This window comes from Dermochelys coriacea, chromosome 1 (genome assembly GCF_009764565.3).
Source record: "Dermochelys coriacea isolate rDerCor1 chromosome 1, rDerCor1.pri.v4, whole genome shotgun sequence".
NCBI classification, from domain to species: Eukaryota; Metazoa; Chordata; order Testudines; family Dermochelyidae; genus Dermochelys; species Dermochelys coriacea.
The window spans coordinates 298,632,666-298,647,445 of NC_050068.2; the positions used below are offsets into that span (position 1 = coordinate 298,632,666).

Here is a 14,780-nt window from a genome sequence, read left to right on the forward strand (position 1 = left end):
TGTGTTCTAGCCCACAAAAGCTTATACCCAAATAAATTTGTTAGTCACTAAGGTGCCACAAGGACTCCTCGTTATTTTTGCTGATGCAAACTAACACGGTTACCACTCTGAAATCAGTCAGAGAAGACAGTAAACGAGGAAGAGTAAGGAGGATATATTTCGAGAAGTGCTGCAGTCAACAGATGCAGCACATAGCGAAACAAGAGCATGGAGGGAGACAATTAATGAAAGACTCAGGCTGGATAGCCTGGAAAGGAGACAGAGCAGAAGTGCATGATAGATAGCCGGGAGTGGATGATAAAGCCACTGGAGGGCCAGACAGAGATGCTGAAGTCCCTTATTATGCTGCAGTTTGAGCAAATCTGTGCATGACTCCCCCTGCAGAATTCTCTTCCATTCCCTCCCCAAACACTCCACCACATTCCTTGCATGTTCCCAGTCCCTCACAGTACCCCCTGCACTCCATGCCTGGTTTCACAATGAAAGCTGGAGATGCACACAGCTGTGAGAACCTTAACCGCGAGACTGTTCCTTATTGCTATGTCCCTTGACCAAAAAATTGTGTTTTGTCCTTTTATTAAACTTGAGTCTTTGAAATAAAATGAGTATTTGTGTCATACACATATTGATCAGTGCTAACATACAAACAGTGGCTAAAGGTAGGAATATTTGCCTAGTACAATTAAGGCTCAGGAAGCAAGCATTACAGGGGTAATTTCAAAGTGGCAAGTAAACAGTGTCTGGCCAAATGCTTCACATAAAGACACAATACTGGGAACCATTATCAAAATGCTCTTTCAAAGCCTCTCTGATTTGAATAGCCTCCTGCTGTGCCCTTCTAATTGCCATATCATCTGTCTGCTCAAAATCAGCAGGCAGCTGATCAGCCTCAGCAGTCCATCCCTGGGGAAACATTTCCCCCTTCACTTAGCAAATATTATGCAGAGTATGGCAGACGGCAATGATCATTAGAATATTTTCTCCAGTGAGGTCTAACCAGCCAAAAAGACATCACCAGCAACCTTTTATTCTCCCGCAGGCACATTCAACAGTCATTTGGCACCTCCTGCGCCTGTTGTAGACGCACTCTTTGCTGCTGTCTAGGTTCATGGTGTAAGGCTTCATGAGCCACAGGAGGAAGGGGTAGGCAGGGTCTCCAAGGATCACTATGGGCATTTGCACATCCTCCATTAAAATCTTGTGGCTTGGAAAGAAAATCCCAGAGTGCAGCTATTCAGTCCAGTGTTCCAAAAGATGCCTGCATCATGCACCTTCCCTGACCACCCCATACTGATGTCAGTGAACTGGCTCCGGTGATCCACCAGCACCTGCATGATCATGGAGAAGTAGCCCTTTTGGTTGATGTACTCCATTGCAAGATGGTTTGGGGCCAAAATTGGGCCATTGCCTGAAAGACATCAATTATTTCCCACACATTACCAAGAGTCACAATCCTTTGTAGCAGGAGGGATTAAAGGTCCTGCACACTTGCATCACAACCCCCAGGGTAGACTTTCCAACCCCAAACTGATTCATGACTGACCAGTACCAGTCTGGGGTTGCCAGTTTCCACATCGCAATCTCCACTCGCTTTTTCACAGTAAGGGCAGCTCTCATTCTGGTGTCCTTGCAATGCTGGGGTGAGCTCTGCACACAGTTTCACAAAGGTGGATTTGCACATCTGAAAGTTCTGCAGCCACTGCCTATCGTCCCATACATGCATCAGGATGCGATCCCACCACTCAGTGCTTGTTTTCCGAGCCCAGTACTGATGGTCCACTATGTGCAGCTGTTCCGTGAATGCCAGCAGCAATCTGGAATTATTTGTTTCAATGGCAGACTGCAGGGCAGGCATCACTGATTCACTCTCTGTTTCACAGCTCATGAAACACTTCAGGACCACCTGAGTTGTGTTCATAATGCTCATCACTAGACTGGTCAGCAGTTCAGGATCCATCCATGCTGTCAGGCAGAGATGACGGTGCTCAGTTTACAAGGGCTGTTGAAAAATGGCGGGAAACAAAGTTGGAAGCCCATGGAATGATGGGACAAAAAGAACTGCATCACAGGATGGCAAGCACGTCTGCATGATGCACCACGATTCATTCTCAGAGGGTTACACAGGGTGGCAAGTTGCATAGTGGGATAGCTACCCACAGTGCAACACACTCTCTGTTGATGCAAGAGCACCAATTGTGGATGTGCTATGCCAACACAAGGAGCATTGTGTGGATTTCCACAACTGATGTAATTAAAGCAGCTTTCAACATAAGTCGACTTAACTATGTAGCGTAGATATGGCCTTAGTCTTCACAGTTCCTCGTTTCCCCTGAGCCTCCTCCACAATCCCTTAGCTTCTCTACCCAGGTTTCTTACACCTCCTTCTCTTCCCCCAGTTCTCCTCCTATTACTTCTTTCCTAGATCTGTCTATCCTTCAGCTTCTAGTCAGGGACTCTAGCTTTCTAGCCTCACCTCTGATTCCATTTTGTGGGAACTGGTCAGGATGGGCAGGGCATGTTGCTGAAACTCCCTCACTGCTGCTACCTCCTTGCCTTCGACTCTTCCCCCTCCTTCAGTGAGAGGGCCGAAGGGAGCGCTGATTAGCAGGGGAAGAGGAAGCAGATTAAGAAGCAGCAGCAATAACAGAAGCAAAGGGTGAGATCCATGAAAGGACTTGGGCATTGCAATGCTGAGCATCATGGTGCCTAACTTTCAGGGACCTAGAAAATCACAGGAACAACATTTCAATCCTCAAAGCCTAGGCTCCTATACAATGAATAGGGAGAGATAGATGCTTTAGATTAGGATCCACAAAACCAGCTGTGATAAAGTGGACACCCAGCCAGCCAGTTAGCTGTAAAATCCTTTTGGTAGCTGTTCTTTACTTGCTTTACCTGTAAAGGGTTAAAAAGTCCCCCCAGGTAAAGAAAAAGAACAGTGGGCACCTGACCAAAAGAGCCAATGGGAAGGCTAAAAGAAAAGGAGTACTTGTGGCACCTTAGAGACTAACAAATTTATTAGAGCATAAGCTTTCGTGAGCTACAGCTCACTTCATCGGATGCTGTAGCTCACGAAAGCTTATGCTCTAATAAATTTGTTAGTCTCTAAGGTGCCACAAGTACTCCTTTTCTTTTTGCGAATACAGACTAACACGGCTGCTACTCTGAAATGGGAAGGCTAGAACTTTTTAAAATGGGGAAAGAAACTTTCTATTTGTCTGTTGTTCTCTGGGCTGCAGGGATAGAGCAGCAATGCTATAAGCAGGAATGTTGTGTAAGGTTTGATCCAGGTATGAAAAAAGTATCTTCCATGTCTAGAAGAAATTATTTGGATGGGGATGTTTAATTAGACTCAATCAGGTTTATTTCTTATTTTGGCTTGTGGATCTCCTCTGTGCTAAACCCTGATGCTTTTGTTTGCTTGTAACCTTTAAGATGAACCAAGAAAGCTAGTTTGGGTGCTTAATTTTTGGAATTGCTCTTTTAAAATCTAGCAAAAACCTAAGTTCCAGAGGTATTTTTTTCCTTTTTGTTTTTAATAAAATTTACCTTTTTTAAGCACAGGATTGGATTTTTGGTATCCTAAGAGGTTTGTGCATGTTGTTTGATTAGCGGGTAGCACAGCTAATTTCCTTTGTTTTCTTTCTCAGCTCTTCCCTGGAGTGTGTATGTGGGTGGGGTGCAGGGGGGGGGGGGAATAAAAGGGCTTGAGCATACCCCACAGGGAGGAATTCCCAAGTGTTCCTTCCTAGGCCCAAAGTGGTTTTTTTGCATTTGGGTGGCGGTATCATTTACCAAGCCAAGGTCAAAGCTGCCTAAACTAGCCAATGGGTGTTGCTTGTTATGTAAAACCTCCGCTGAATCCAGCAGAATGCGATTGTAAGATTTGTAACTTTTCAGTCATTGCTAGTATGATCATTAAGTTCTGTAACCTTTCTGCAAATGTTGTAACTTTAGTTATTTTTAGCATAGCCTTTTAAGCTTTGTAACTCTTGCAAGCTTTGTAACCTTTTCAGTTACCACTTGTATAAACCTCCAAGCTTTTCAATTCCCCATCACTCAATCAGAGAGACTGTGAACAAGGGTGTGTGTGTATGGGAGATAAGGGAGTGTGAACAAGGGAATGTATGTGGGACAGGGCAGAGAGAAACTGCAAGGAGAAAAGAGTCAGGTGCCACGTGTGTCTGATGTAATCTGCCCTGAGAAGGCAATCATGGGGTGCTGTAAAGAAAAGAAGAACCTGGTATGCATAAAAGGAACAAGGCCTGGGAATGCTTCTTGGTGACGGACACTGAAAGGAAACTGGGTGTATGTGACCGGAGCCATCCAGTTCCAATAAAAGGAAGAAGGCATGCACACAAACCCCCTGTTTTCTTGACCTGCTTGCCGGCCCGGATCAGTGACCGCAGGCTGACACACCAGATCTACTATGCATTGGCTTCTCTGCTTCCTCTGCTGTCTCCGGTAACTCTCCGCCTGTGGGTGCGTGAGGGTATGAATGCGATGAATGTGCGCGTGCATGAATAAACCCCATCCCTTTTGTGTTTGATTCAACAGCGGCATTTAATAAAACCAATATAAGTGTAACCCTGGGTTGGTTTCTAGGGAAGCTGAGGTAACATTAAAAGAAAAGGAGTATTTGTGGCACCTTAGAGACTAACAAATTTATTTGAGCATAAGCTTTCATGAGCTACAGCTCACTTCATCGGCATCCGATGGTGCCACAAGTACTCCTTTTCTTTTTGCGAATACAGACTAACACGGCTGCTACTCTGAAACCTGAACTAATGAGGTAACATTAGTGGAGGAGAATGCAGGCAACCACCGATAGAGTACACTAGTGGAGAGGGGCCACACGGAGTAGAGAGTGCATGAGGTGCCTGCTTCCCCTTCCTGATTTTGGACATGATGCCGCTGTTTAGAAAGGGAAAGAGTCTTCCCCCCGCCCGAATCCACAATGGAAGGGAAAGTAGCAAAATTTCCCCTCCTCCTTTCCTAGGCACACTCCAAGGGTGTTGACCCATGGGTCCCAGGGGCGGTTTCATCAGGGGATGCCATGGTGGATGTAGAAAATACGTTCCAGAAATATTGTGAGTTTTATCATCTGAATTCAAAGACTAAGGATTGGGCGGTGGCATGGTTATTGTGGCAAACTTGTGCTTGGCAAACTGCTAAAGCTGATTATAATTCTGAAATTATGCAAATGAAGCAGGAGTTGGAGCGAGTAAGGGTGGAAAGGGATATGTGGAAAACACAAGCAGCAGGGGCAAGCTATCAGCAGCTAGCAACCTCCGCCGTCAAGACGATGGAGAGAGCTCAATAGCCGAGGAAGAGAGGGAACAATCTAAGGAGTTGAAGGTCCAGGTGGAGTGTTTGCGGGGATTGGTGTTAGAGCAGGGGACCCATCTGGGTGGGAAAGCAGCAGGACCCCCGGGACAAAGGCGCCGTTCTGATATGCCCCCCGAGACTGGGACGGGAACATATGGTATGACCCTGACTCGGGATGGCCACCAGATGGGCTGGAGCTCAGCCAGCCCCGGTGGCAGCTGTGCAACAGTTAACTTTCCAGCACAGCCCCCGCCCCGGCCCAGGGAGGGAGCCCTGGACCCGTAACTGGGGTAACTATGCAGGAAATAGCCTAGAGCCCTGTGGAGATAACGTCTCTGGCTCAAGGGTTAGGGCCAGCCAAGGCGAGCACATTCTTGGAATGGGCATATCAGTTTCTGATGGCGATAGAGGATCAGGGGTTAAACCCAGAGGAAGTTAGGAAGCTGTTGAAGAGGCATCCACAGTACCGGGGTGTGATATGGGAATCGTGCTGCAGACGCAGGCAGCCAGACGGTGGCAGTCCCTGTTTGTGCTGATTCGCAATTTGCCTCAAGGAGAGGCACTGCAGGTCAGCCGCCAGTATGCAGCAGACTCCCCCGCTCCGGGGGAGGCCCTTGACATCTTTGTGGAGAGAATGGTATTAGCGGGATTGTTAACTGGGTGGTATCTGGCCTGTGCCCAGGGAGGAGTGATCCCCAGGACCCTGTCTGACATTGTGGTTCCAACGGCCAAATTAAGGCTTATTGCAGCAATGTTGCCCAAAGATGTCCAGATGGTTATGGGAGTGTGGAGGCAGGGAGAGCCCCTAGACATATCACACCTTAAGGAAGCGGTGCGCGAGGCAACTAGAGTGTTTGGTCAGCCTGGAGCTGGGGCTCCTGCTCCTGTTGCTGTGGCCGCAGCCCCAGCGCCTCAATACAGACACCCCCGATTGGACACCGGCTGGCTCCGCATACAGTTGTGGATGGCCTTAAAGGACCAGAGGGAATCCATGAGCCAATGGGATGGGAAGCCTATGGAGTCCCTAACGCTCTGCTGTATTCAGCTGGGGTTGAAGCTCCCGGAGCCGGGCAGTGATATTGGGGCCAAAAAAGCAACCTCAGATTAGGGGGCCCCCACTCCCCGAGTCCACTGGGAGAGGAAAGCACCCAGGGATGGACCTGGGTGGGACCTCTCCAGGTGGATTCGGGAGGAAGGTTGAGGGTGTGCCTTTGGGTGGGGGGGCCATATGAGAGCCCTGAGACATTGGAATTAGATTTTGTGGAGCTGATGGACACCAGCGCGGCTGTCTCATTGCTTCCCTGCCCCATGCTGGGAATGCTAATCCAGGGAAACATTGAGATCCAGGGATTTAATGGCACCTTGGTGCAGTGACAAGTGTTGGGATGACTGGTCACCTGGGTGGGGACTCTTACCCGAAGATGACCCTGGATTTATAGCCCCACAACTAGAGAACCAATTTTTGGCATAGGTTGCTTGCGGGAGGGAGAAATAGTGGTTGATTGTTCTAATAAAGGTTTATGGAGGACCCCAAAGAAAGACTGGACCCCTGAAGTAAGGAAGGGAGATACCAGATTGTTTATGCATAGTATGTTGGGAGTGGCAGCAGTGACCGGGGATAGCAAGGAGGAATGGAGGAAGCATTTTCCCCAGGCATAGGTGGCCCACAAGCTGGACTGTGGTAAATGGACTGGGGAACCAATGAAAATAGAAGGACCAGCGGTCCCCTCACAGAAACAATATCCTATCCCCACTGCAGCACGCTGGGCTGTAGCGGAGACAGTTAGAGAGCTGGAAGGGCAGGGAGCAGTGAAAAGAATGACTTCCCCCTTTAACTCCCCCATATGGCCTGTGAGGAAAGCTGATGGTGTCTCATGAAGACTGACTGTCAACTATCAGAGAGTCAATGCGATGACCCCCCAGTGGACACCAATAGTCGCAGACATGAACCAAATATTAGAGCATCTCCCTCCAGGGGATAAGAGGTGGGTGGTCTCATATGTGGATGATATCCTGATAAAAGGAAGTGGATCCACTGGGGACAGCTCAAGCATGTAGGGGAAACGACCCTACTCCATGCTCCTCTCTATGATAGCCTACAGTTTGCAATGTTTAAGTCTTTTTCACAGCTTCTGTTTTTCAGAGCACCAGAAAGAGCTGCTACCAGATGAAGGACAATTGAAACATGCCATGTTGCCTCGTCACAACAAACTTCTCTGTTCTCTTATATTCTGTGTTTCGTGTTTCATGTTTGTCTTGTAGTGCTTGTCTCATTGCTAGCATTATGGTGTATGGTGTTTGGGAAAAGGGAAGATACCGCATTAGGCAGGGAACAGAAACAAACCGTACTCACAGCCCTTTTTAACTCTAACCGGACCCCTCCCTCTCCTGCCAAATTGTCAATCACACATCTATCCCTGTGGTGGCCACGTCCGTCCAAACGCCTGTGAAACATCAAGTTTGTAATGATCTCTTTTCTGATTACCTGTCCACCAAATGTTTTGATTTTCATCTACATGTAGTACATGAGAATGACTGTTTGACAGTCATTGTTACATCCTCTGGTCAACATTTTGATATGTATTTCTGTCATTGTGGACATGCCACGTGTAATGAAAATCCAGAATTGTTCCGGCAATTGAAGTACTGGCATGGATGAGTGGAGGCATGCTGTCCTCCTTTGGATGGTCACTACAATCTGGGTGACCACGGGGCGGGAAGTGTTATGTAAACATTCCCTCAATCCAGCAGAATGCGATTGTAAGATTTGTAACTTTTTAGTCATTGCTAGTATGATCATTAAGTTCTGTAACCTTTCTGCAAACTTTGTAACTTTAGTTATTGTTAGCATAGCCTTTTAAGCTTTGTAACCTTTTCAGTTACCACTTGTATAAACCTCCAAGCATTGCAATACCCCATCACTCAATCAGAGAGAGTGTGAACAAGGGTGTGTGTGTGTGTGTGTGTGTGTGTGTGTGTGTGAGTGAGATAAGGGAGTGTGAACATGGGAATGTTTGTGGGACAGGGCGGAGAGGAACTTCAAGGAGAAAAGAGTCCAGAGCTAGGGGCCAGGTGCGTCTGATGTAATCTGCACTGAGAAGGCAATCATGGGGTGCTGTAAAGAAAAAAAGAACCTGGTATGCATGAAAGGAACAAGGCCTGGGAATGCTTCTCGGTGATAGACACAGAAAGGAAACTCAGTGTACATGACAGGAGCTGCCCAGTTCCACTAAAAGGAAGAAGGCATGCACACAAGCCCCCTGTTTTCTTGACCTGCTCGCCGGCCCGGATCCATGACCACAGGCAGACACACCAGATCTACTATGCATCTGCTTCTCGGCTTCCTCTGCTGTCTCTGGTAATTCTCTGCCTGCGTGGGTGCGTGAGGGTATGAATGCGATGAATGTGTGCGTGCATGAATAAACCCCATCCCTTTTCTGTTTGATCCAACAGTGGCATTTAATAAAACTAATATAAGTGTAACCCTGGGTTGATTTCTAGGGAAGCTGGGGTAACAATGCTGACAATAAGGGTGTGTCCTAAGCCCTGCCTCTCTCTCCTGGAGATAGGTGCCTAAATCTCTGCTTGCAATCCACAAACCGGGGGAAATATAGAACCTCTTCAGCCTAACTCACATGTTGGGTCCAATACAAAACAGCAGAGGAAGTCACAGGTGGACACAGCCATAAACTGGGGATTCTAGAATTGGAAGGATATATTCATAACTGAAATCTCTAGAAACATGTTTTGATTAGGCAATGTTCATGGGATAAGGTTGCTGCCTATTTAAGGACATTACTTTTTGGAGGATCACTGGGCAACTTGCTCACAAGGGTGGAGAGGAGGCAGGTGGATTGAACAGCAAAGCTTCTGAATTGATCACCATAGGTCAGTGAGCTACAACCATCATGGCTCATACACACATTACGCACACACTGCTTCCCTGAACCCCCCAGTCTACCATGTCCAGTATTGCCAACTGTTATGTATTTATTGCAAATTTTATATTTGGTGTTTTTTTTTTCCCTTAAATCCCAGTTCCCGGAGTCATGTGATTATGTGAGAATCCAAGCTTTAGTTTAAAAAAACTGAGTTTGTAATTGTTATTGTTGCAGAAGAAAGCTTGTGACCTAAGTGTACCCTAAAGGATCTCAAACCAAAAGGCAGAAAAAAACTAAAAATATTATTTTCAAAAATTTTAAGCTAATATGATTATTTTTGGGGGCCTGTTTGATTTTTGAATGCTTGAGATTGGCAATATTGCATCAAATGGCTGCATTACATCCTTTGCTGTTCTAAGCATGAAAGACACCCTGAGCAGACTGAACCAGAGGGAGGAAACCAGCGGATATTACCTTTATTGGATTGTGCTGAACACACTTCCAACGTGCACCTGCCTGGTATTACCCACTTCATAATAAGAAAAGGAGTACTTGTGGCACCTTAGAGACTAACAAATTTATTTGAGCATAAGCTTTAGTGAGCTACAGCTCACTTCATCGGATGCATTTGGTGGAAAAAACAGAGGGGAGATTGATATACACACACAGAGAACATGAAACAATGGGTTTATCATACACACTGTAAGGAGAGTGATCACTTAAGATAAGCCATCACCAGCAGCAGGGGGGGAAAGGAGGAAAATCTTTCATGGTGATAAGCAAGGTAGGCTATTTCCAGCAGTTAACAAGAATATCTGAGGAACAGTGGGGGGTGGGGTGGGGGGAGAAATAACATGGGGAAATCACTTCATAATGTGTCATTTCTCATTTCTTACCTTTTTCTTCTTTCCTCTCTTCCTCTTTTTTGCCTTCTGTTAAATACAGGTCTGTCTGAGCAAAATACTACTCTCCCTTTTTTTTCCTCCCACAGGAACTTATAGCCTCTCGGGCTAGCGTGGCAGTTATCCCCCTATTTGTGTGATGAATTAATAAAGCATGCATAATTTTGAAACAACAATGACTTTATTGCCTCTGCAAGCGGTGATCAAAGGGGGGAAGTCACTTGGCTTACAGGGAAGTAGAGTGAACCAAGGAGGTGGGTTTTCATCAAGGAGAAACAAACGGAACTGTCACACTGTGGCCTGACTAGTCATGAAACTGGTTTTCAAAGCTTCTCTGATGTGCCGCGCACCCTGCTGTGCTCTTCTAATCGCCCTGGTGTCTGGCTGCACATAATCAGCGGCCAGCCGATTTGCCTCAACCTCCCACCCCACCATATACATCTCCCCCTTACTCCCATAGATATTATGGAGCACACAGCAAGCAGCAATAACAATGGGAATATTGGTTTCACTGAGCTCTAACTGAATCAGTAAACTGCGCCAGCACGCTTTTAAACATCCAAATGCACATTCTACCACCGTTCTGCACTTGCTCAGCCTATAGTTGAACAGCTCCTGACTACTGTCCAGGATGCCATGTATGGATTCATGAGCCATGGCATTAAGGGGTCCCCTAGGATAACTACAGGCATTTCAACATCCTCAATAGTTATTTTCTGATATAGAAAGTAAGTCCCTTCCTGCAGCTGTTCAAACAGACCAGAGTTCCTGAAGATGTGAGCGTCACGTACCTTTCCCGGCCATCCCATGTTGATGTCGGTGAAACATCCCTTATGATCCACCAGTGCTTGCTGCACCATTGAAAAGTACCCCTTTTGGTTTATGTAGTGGCTGCCACGGTGGTCCGGTGTGAAGATAGGGATATGTGTTCCGTCTATTACCCCACCACAGTTAGGAAATCCCTTGCTGCAAAGCCATCCATTATGACCTGCACATTTCCCAGAGTCACTACCCTTGATAGCAGCAGCTCAGTGATTGCGTTGGCTACTTGGATCACAGCAACCCTCACAGTAGATTTGCCCACTCCAAATTGATTCCCGACTTGACCGGTAGCATTGAAAGCTTCCAGAGGGGTACTGTCACTTGCTTGTGAAGTGTGAGGGCTGCTCTCATCTTGGTATTCCTGCACTTCAGAGCAGGGGAAAGCAAGTCACAAAGTTCCATGAAAGTGCCCTTATGCATGCGAAAATTTCGCAGCCACTGGGAATCATCCCAGACCTGCAACACTATGTGGTCCCACCAATCTGTGCTTGATTCCCTGGGCCCAGAATCAGCATTCCACGGCATGAGCCTGCCCCATTGCCACCAGGATGGCCAAATTGCTGGGGCCCGTACTTTGAGAGAAGTCTGTGTCCATGTCCTCATCACTCTCGTCACTGCGCTGCTGTCGCCTCCTCACCTGCTTTTGCAGGTTCTGGTTCTGCACATACTGCAGGATAATGTGCAAGGTGTTTACAATGCTCATAACTGCTGCAGTGATCTGATCGGGCTCCATGCTTGCCGTGGTATGGCATCTGCAGGAGAGCAGAGTTGCAGCAGAAGCAGGAGCCTATGACAGCCAACATGGAGAAATTCGCTGTCGAGACAAGAGCAGGAGAGCAGAGTTGCAGCGGAAGCGGTGGTTCGATGCCGACGCTTAGCAGTCCTACTGCACAGTCTGCTGAAAGCAGTGTGGCCTCCGCATGGAAAAAAGGTGCGAAACGATTGTCTGCCATTCATGGAGGGAGTGGTGACTGACGAGATGTACCCAAAAAACACCCGCGACAATGTTTTTGCCCCATCAGGCATTGGGAGCTTAACCCAGAATTCCAATGGGCGGCGGAGACTGTGAGATAGCTACCCACAGTGCAATGCTCCGAAAGTTGACGCTAGCCACCGTACTGTGGACGCATTCTGCTGACTTAATGTGCTTAGTGGGGACACACACAATCGACTGTATAAAATCGCTTCCTAAAAAACTGACTTCTATAAATTTGACCTAATTTCATAGTGTAGACATAGTTTACCTAGTTGACCTGCTAACTCATATGGACATTAAAACTCCATTTTCTCTTCACTAGGATTTTACTGTGCATTGAGTTAAGGCCGTATGTTTTTTTTTCCCTAACGAAGGTTGAATGGCAGGTCAGATTTGTGCGCTGTGGCTGTAATTTCCTAGCAGCTACTTTGCAAGACAAAAGCTGTGATTTTTTTTTGCCTTAAAGGGAACAGGATCAGCCTTTCACCACCACAGCAGCAGTGAAAGCAATCACCTAAGGAAAGGTTTCAGAGTAGCAGCCGTGCTAGTCTGTATCCGCAAAAAGAAAAGGAGGACTTGTGGCACCTTAGAGACTAACAAATTTATTAGAGCATAAGCTTTCGTGAGCTACAGCTCACTTCATCGGATGCATTCTCTGTTTTTTCCACCAAATGCATCCGATGAAGTGAGCTGTAGCTCACGAAAGCTTATGCTCTAATAAATTTGTTAGTCTCTAAGGTGCCACAAGTCCTCCTTTTCTTTCGTGAGCTGTAGCTGTAGCTCACGAAAGCTTATGCTCAAATACATTTGTTAGACTCTAAGGTGCCACAAGTCCTCCTTTTCTTTTCACCTAAGGAAAGTTATGCTTCCCCCCCTCCCAAAGGGCAGGTCATCTCTGCTAGCATCACCCAAAAGTCCATTTTTAGGCGGCCACTGGTTTCCGACTCGGCTCGACTGGAAGCCAGCCACTCTTTAGTGCTGCAGCAATAAACAAGGCTTTTGAACGCACGGCGTTGGGTGGTGGGACGCACGCCCTGAGCGCGGTGCAAACGCCCCCGTGTCTTACTGCCCCTGCTCCCCTTCTTCCAATTCCCCCTTGTACCTGAGCTCCTCCGGCCACCGCCGCCGACCCGCCATCATCTCGCCCTGCGCGGCGCCCCCTCGCCTTGCCCCCTTTGCCCCCGCCCCCTGGCTCCTCCCAGCCCCGCCCCCTCCCGCACGCAGGACGCTGCTCCCTCAGCGCCACAGTGACCCCGAGCCGGGGCTCGCGCTGCCGCTGGGTCCGGGCTCGCGCTGGGCCCCGGCCGCCGGGGCAGGATGCGGCGCTACGTGCGGGTGGCGCTGCTGTGCCTGGGCTGCGGCTTGTGCTCGCTGCTCTACGGCTCCAGCCAGCTGGCCCTGGAGCAGGAGCCTGGCGGGGGGAAGCCGCAGGCCCGAGACCCCGCCGCTCCCGTCCGGAGGCAGCGCGCCGGCGGCGGGAGGGCGGCGGCGGGAAGCGCAGGCCGCGGGGAGCCGGAGCTGCCAGACAGGTAGGGATTGGCCCCTTCCTCTCCGCCGGGCTCGTGTGGAAGAGCCCCCGGGTGTGCGGGGCTCCGTGCGGACGGGCTCGTCCCGGTCCCATCCCGTCCTCCCTACGCCGTAGCGGTGTTAAAGGACCCGCGCTGGGACTCCAGCGTCTCTCCAAAGTTGGGCGGCTCCAGCCCCGGCACGAGCGGCGCTCTGGTGCCTGGCGGGGGCCGCTGGGAGCCCGGGCGGGGTGTTTGGGGGACGCCGCCCGCTTGAGGTCGAGCCGCTTTTCAGCAGGAAAGTTTTGAACGCGCTTTCCAGGCCCTGGCCCCCGCCCGCCTGGAGATGGAACCACCCCGCCGTGCTGCGGCTTGGCTTGTCCCCTCGTGGCCGGGTGGAAAAGCCCCCCAGAGACGGGGGAGAGATTCGCCAAGGCCTCTGCCCCGCACCGAGCTGCTCCTGTGTGGAGCAGCTTGCGGGACGGGTCCCCAGCTGGCCACCCCGGGGAAACGGCGACGGTGTCTCTGCACAAACTGCTGTCGCATCCCCTGAAAGAGGGGGGCAGTATCTTCTCTCCCATCAGTTACAGCAGCGGATCTCAAACTGTGGCTGGGGACCCCAGGCCTGCTGTTAGACATGCTTGGGCCTGGGGCTGAAGCCCAATCTTCACGGGGGGGGGGCGAAGCCCTGGATGGCAGGGCTCAGGTTACAGCTTCCCCCTTGGGCTGAAGCTCTTGGGCTTCAGCTTCCCTGTCCGGAGTGTGGGGGGGGGGGGGCTCACACTTTGACTTGTGTTCCCTTCAGCCTGGGGTGGCAGGGCTCAGGTGGGCTCAGGCTTTGGTCCCTCCTCCTGGAGTTGTATAGTAATTTTTATTGTCAGAAGGGGGTCATGGTGCAATGAAGTTTGAGAACTGCTGAGTTATAGTAATTTTATAGGGTGTAGGATGGAAGGGATAAGGTTAGTTTAGCTTGGATAGGAAAATACGTGTGCTTTGTAGCTTACGTAGGTGGTTAAGCAAATTAATAAGGCCTTGAAAAATAGCAGGCTCATTAAGTAGGAGGAGAGTGGCATCGAGAAAGACAAGTTTTTGGAGGATGCCAAGCTTCTTATATGAGCTAATAAGACAAAAAGGAGGCTTCTGGATAAATGGTCTATAAATTATAGAAGATGTTTATAAACTGATTCTTACAGACAAGTATTTTTTTTAATGTGATAAATGTATAATGTCCTCTCACATACCTATGTTACCTTAAAATATGGGCCTTTGTGGGAAGATAAAATGCTAGGTGCAGCTAGCTTTAAGATCCACACATTTAAGATAATTTGAAAGAGAGAATCCCAGCTACCATATGTTTCAGAGTAGC

General features: G+C 48.7%; 1 protein-coding gene and 2 long non-coding RNA genes across 10 annotated transcripts in view; 2 read left to right on the top strand and 1 right to left on the bottom strand.

The window, feature by feature from the left end:
• LOC122456216 overlaps window positions 1-4,051 on the top strand; it is a 35,339-nt gene extending 31,288 nt beyond the window's left edge. Inside the window, exon 5 of the long non-coding RNA XR_006274959.1 lies at window positions 4,041-4,051. This is a non-coding gene — a long non-coding RNA (uncharacterized LOC122456216). The remainder of the gene's footprint in view (window positions 1-4,040) is intronic.
• LOC119857067 overlaps window positions 1-13,079 on the bottom strand; it is a 44,429-nt gene extending 31,350 nt beyond the window's left edge. For both annotated transcript variants that reach the window (XR_005293493.2, XR_005293492.2), the window contains exon 1: window positions 13,012-13,079. This is a non-coding gene — a long non-coding RNA (uncharacterized LOC119857067). The remainder of the gene's footprint in view (window positions 1-13,011) is intronic.
• A 62-nt stretch (window positions 13,080-13,141) lies between these two features.
• Window positions 13,142-14,780, top strand: part of GXYLT1 (glucoside xylosyltransferase 1) — a 76,947-nt gene continuing 75,308 nt past the window's right edge. For 3 of the 7 annotated variants that reach the window (XM_038379757.2, XM_038379776.2, XM_038379767.2), the window contains exon 1: window positions 13,142-13,438. In XM_038379757.2, coding sequence (XP_038235685.1) covers window positions 13,227-13,438 — 212 coding nt within the window. In that variant the 5' untranslated portion in view covers window positions 13,142-13,226. The remainder of the gene's footprint in view (window positions 13,439-14,780) is intronic. The other 4 variants (XM_043494684.1, XM_043494677.1, XM_043494688.1 and 1 more) reach the window with 2 other exon arrangements.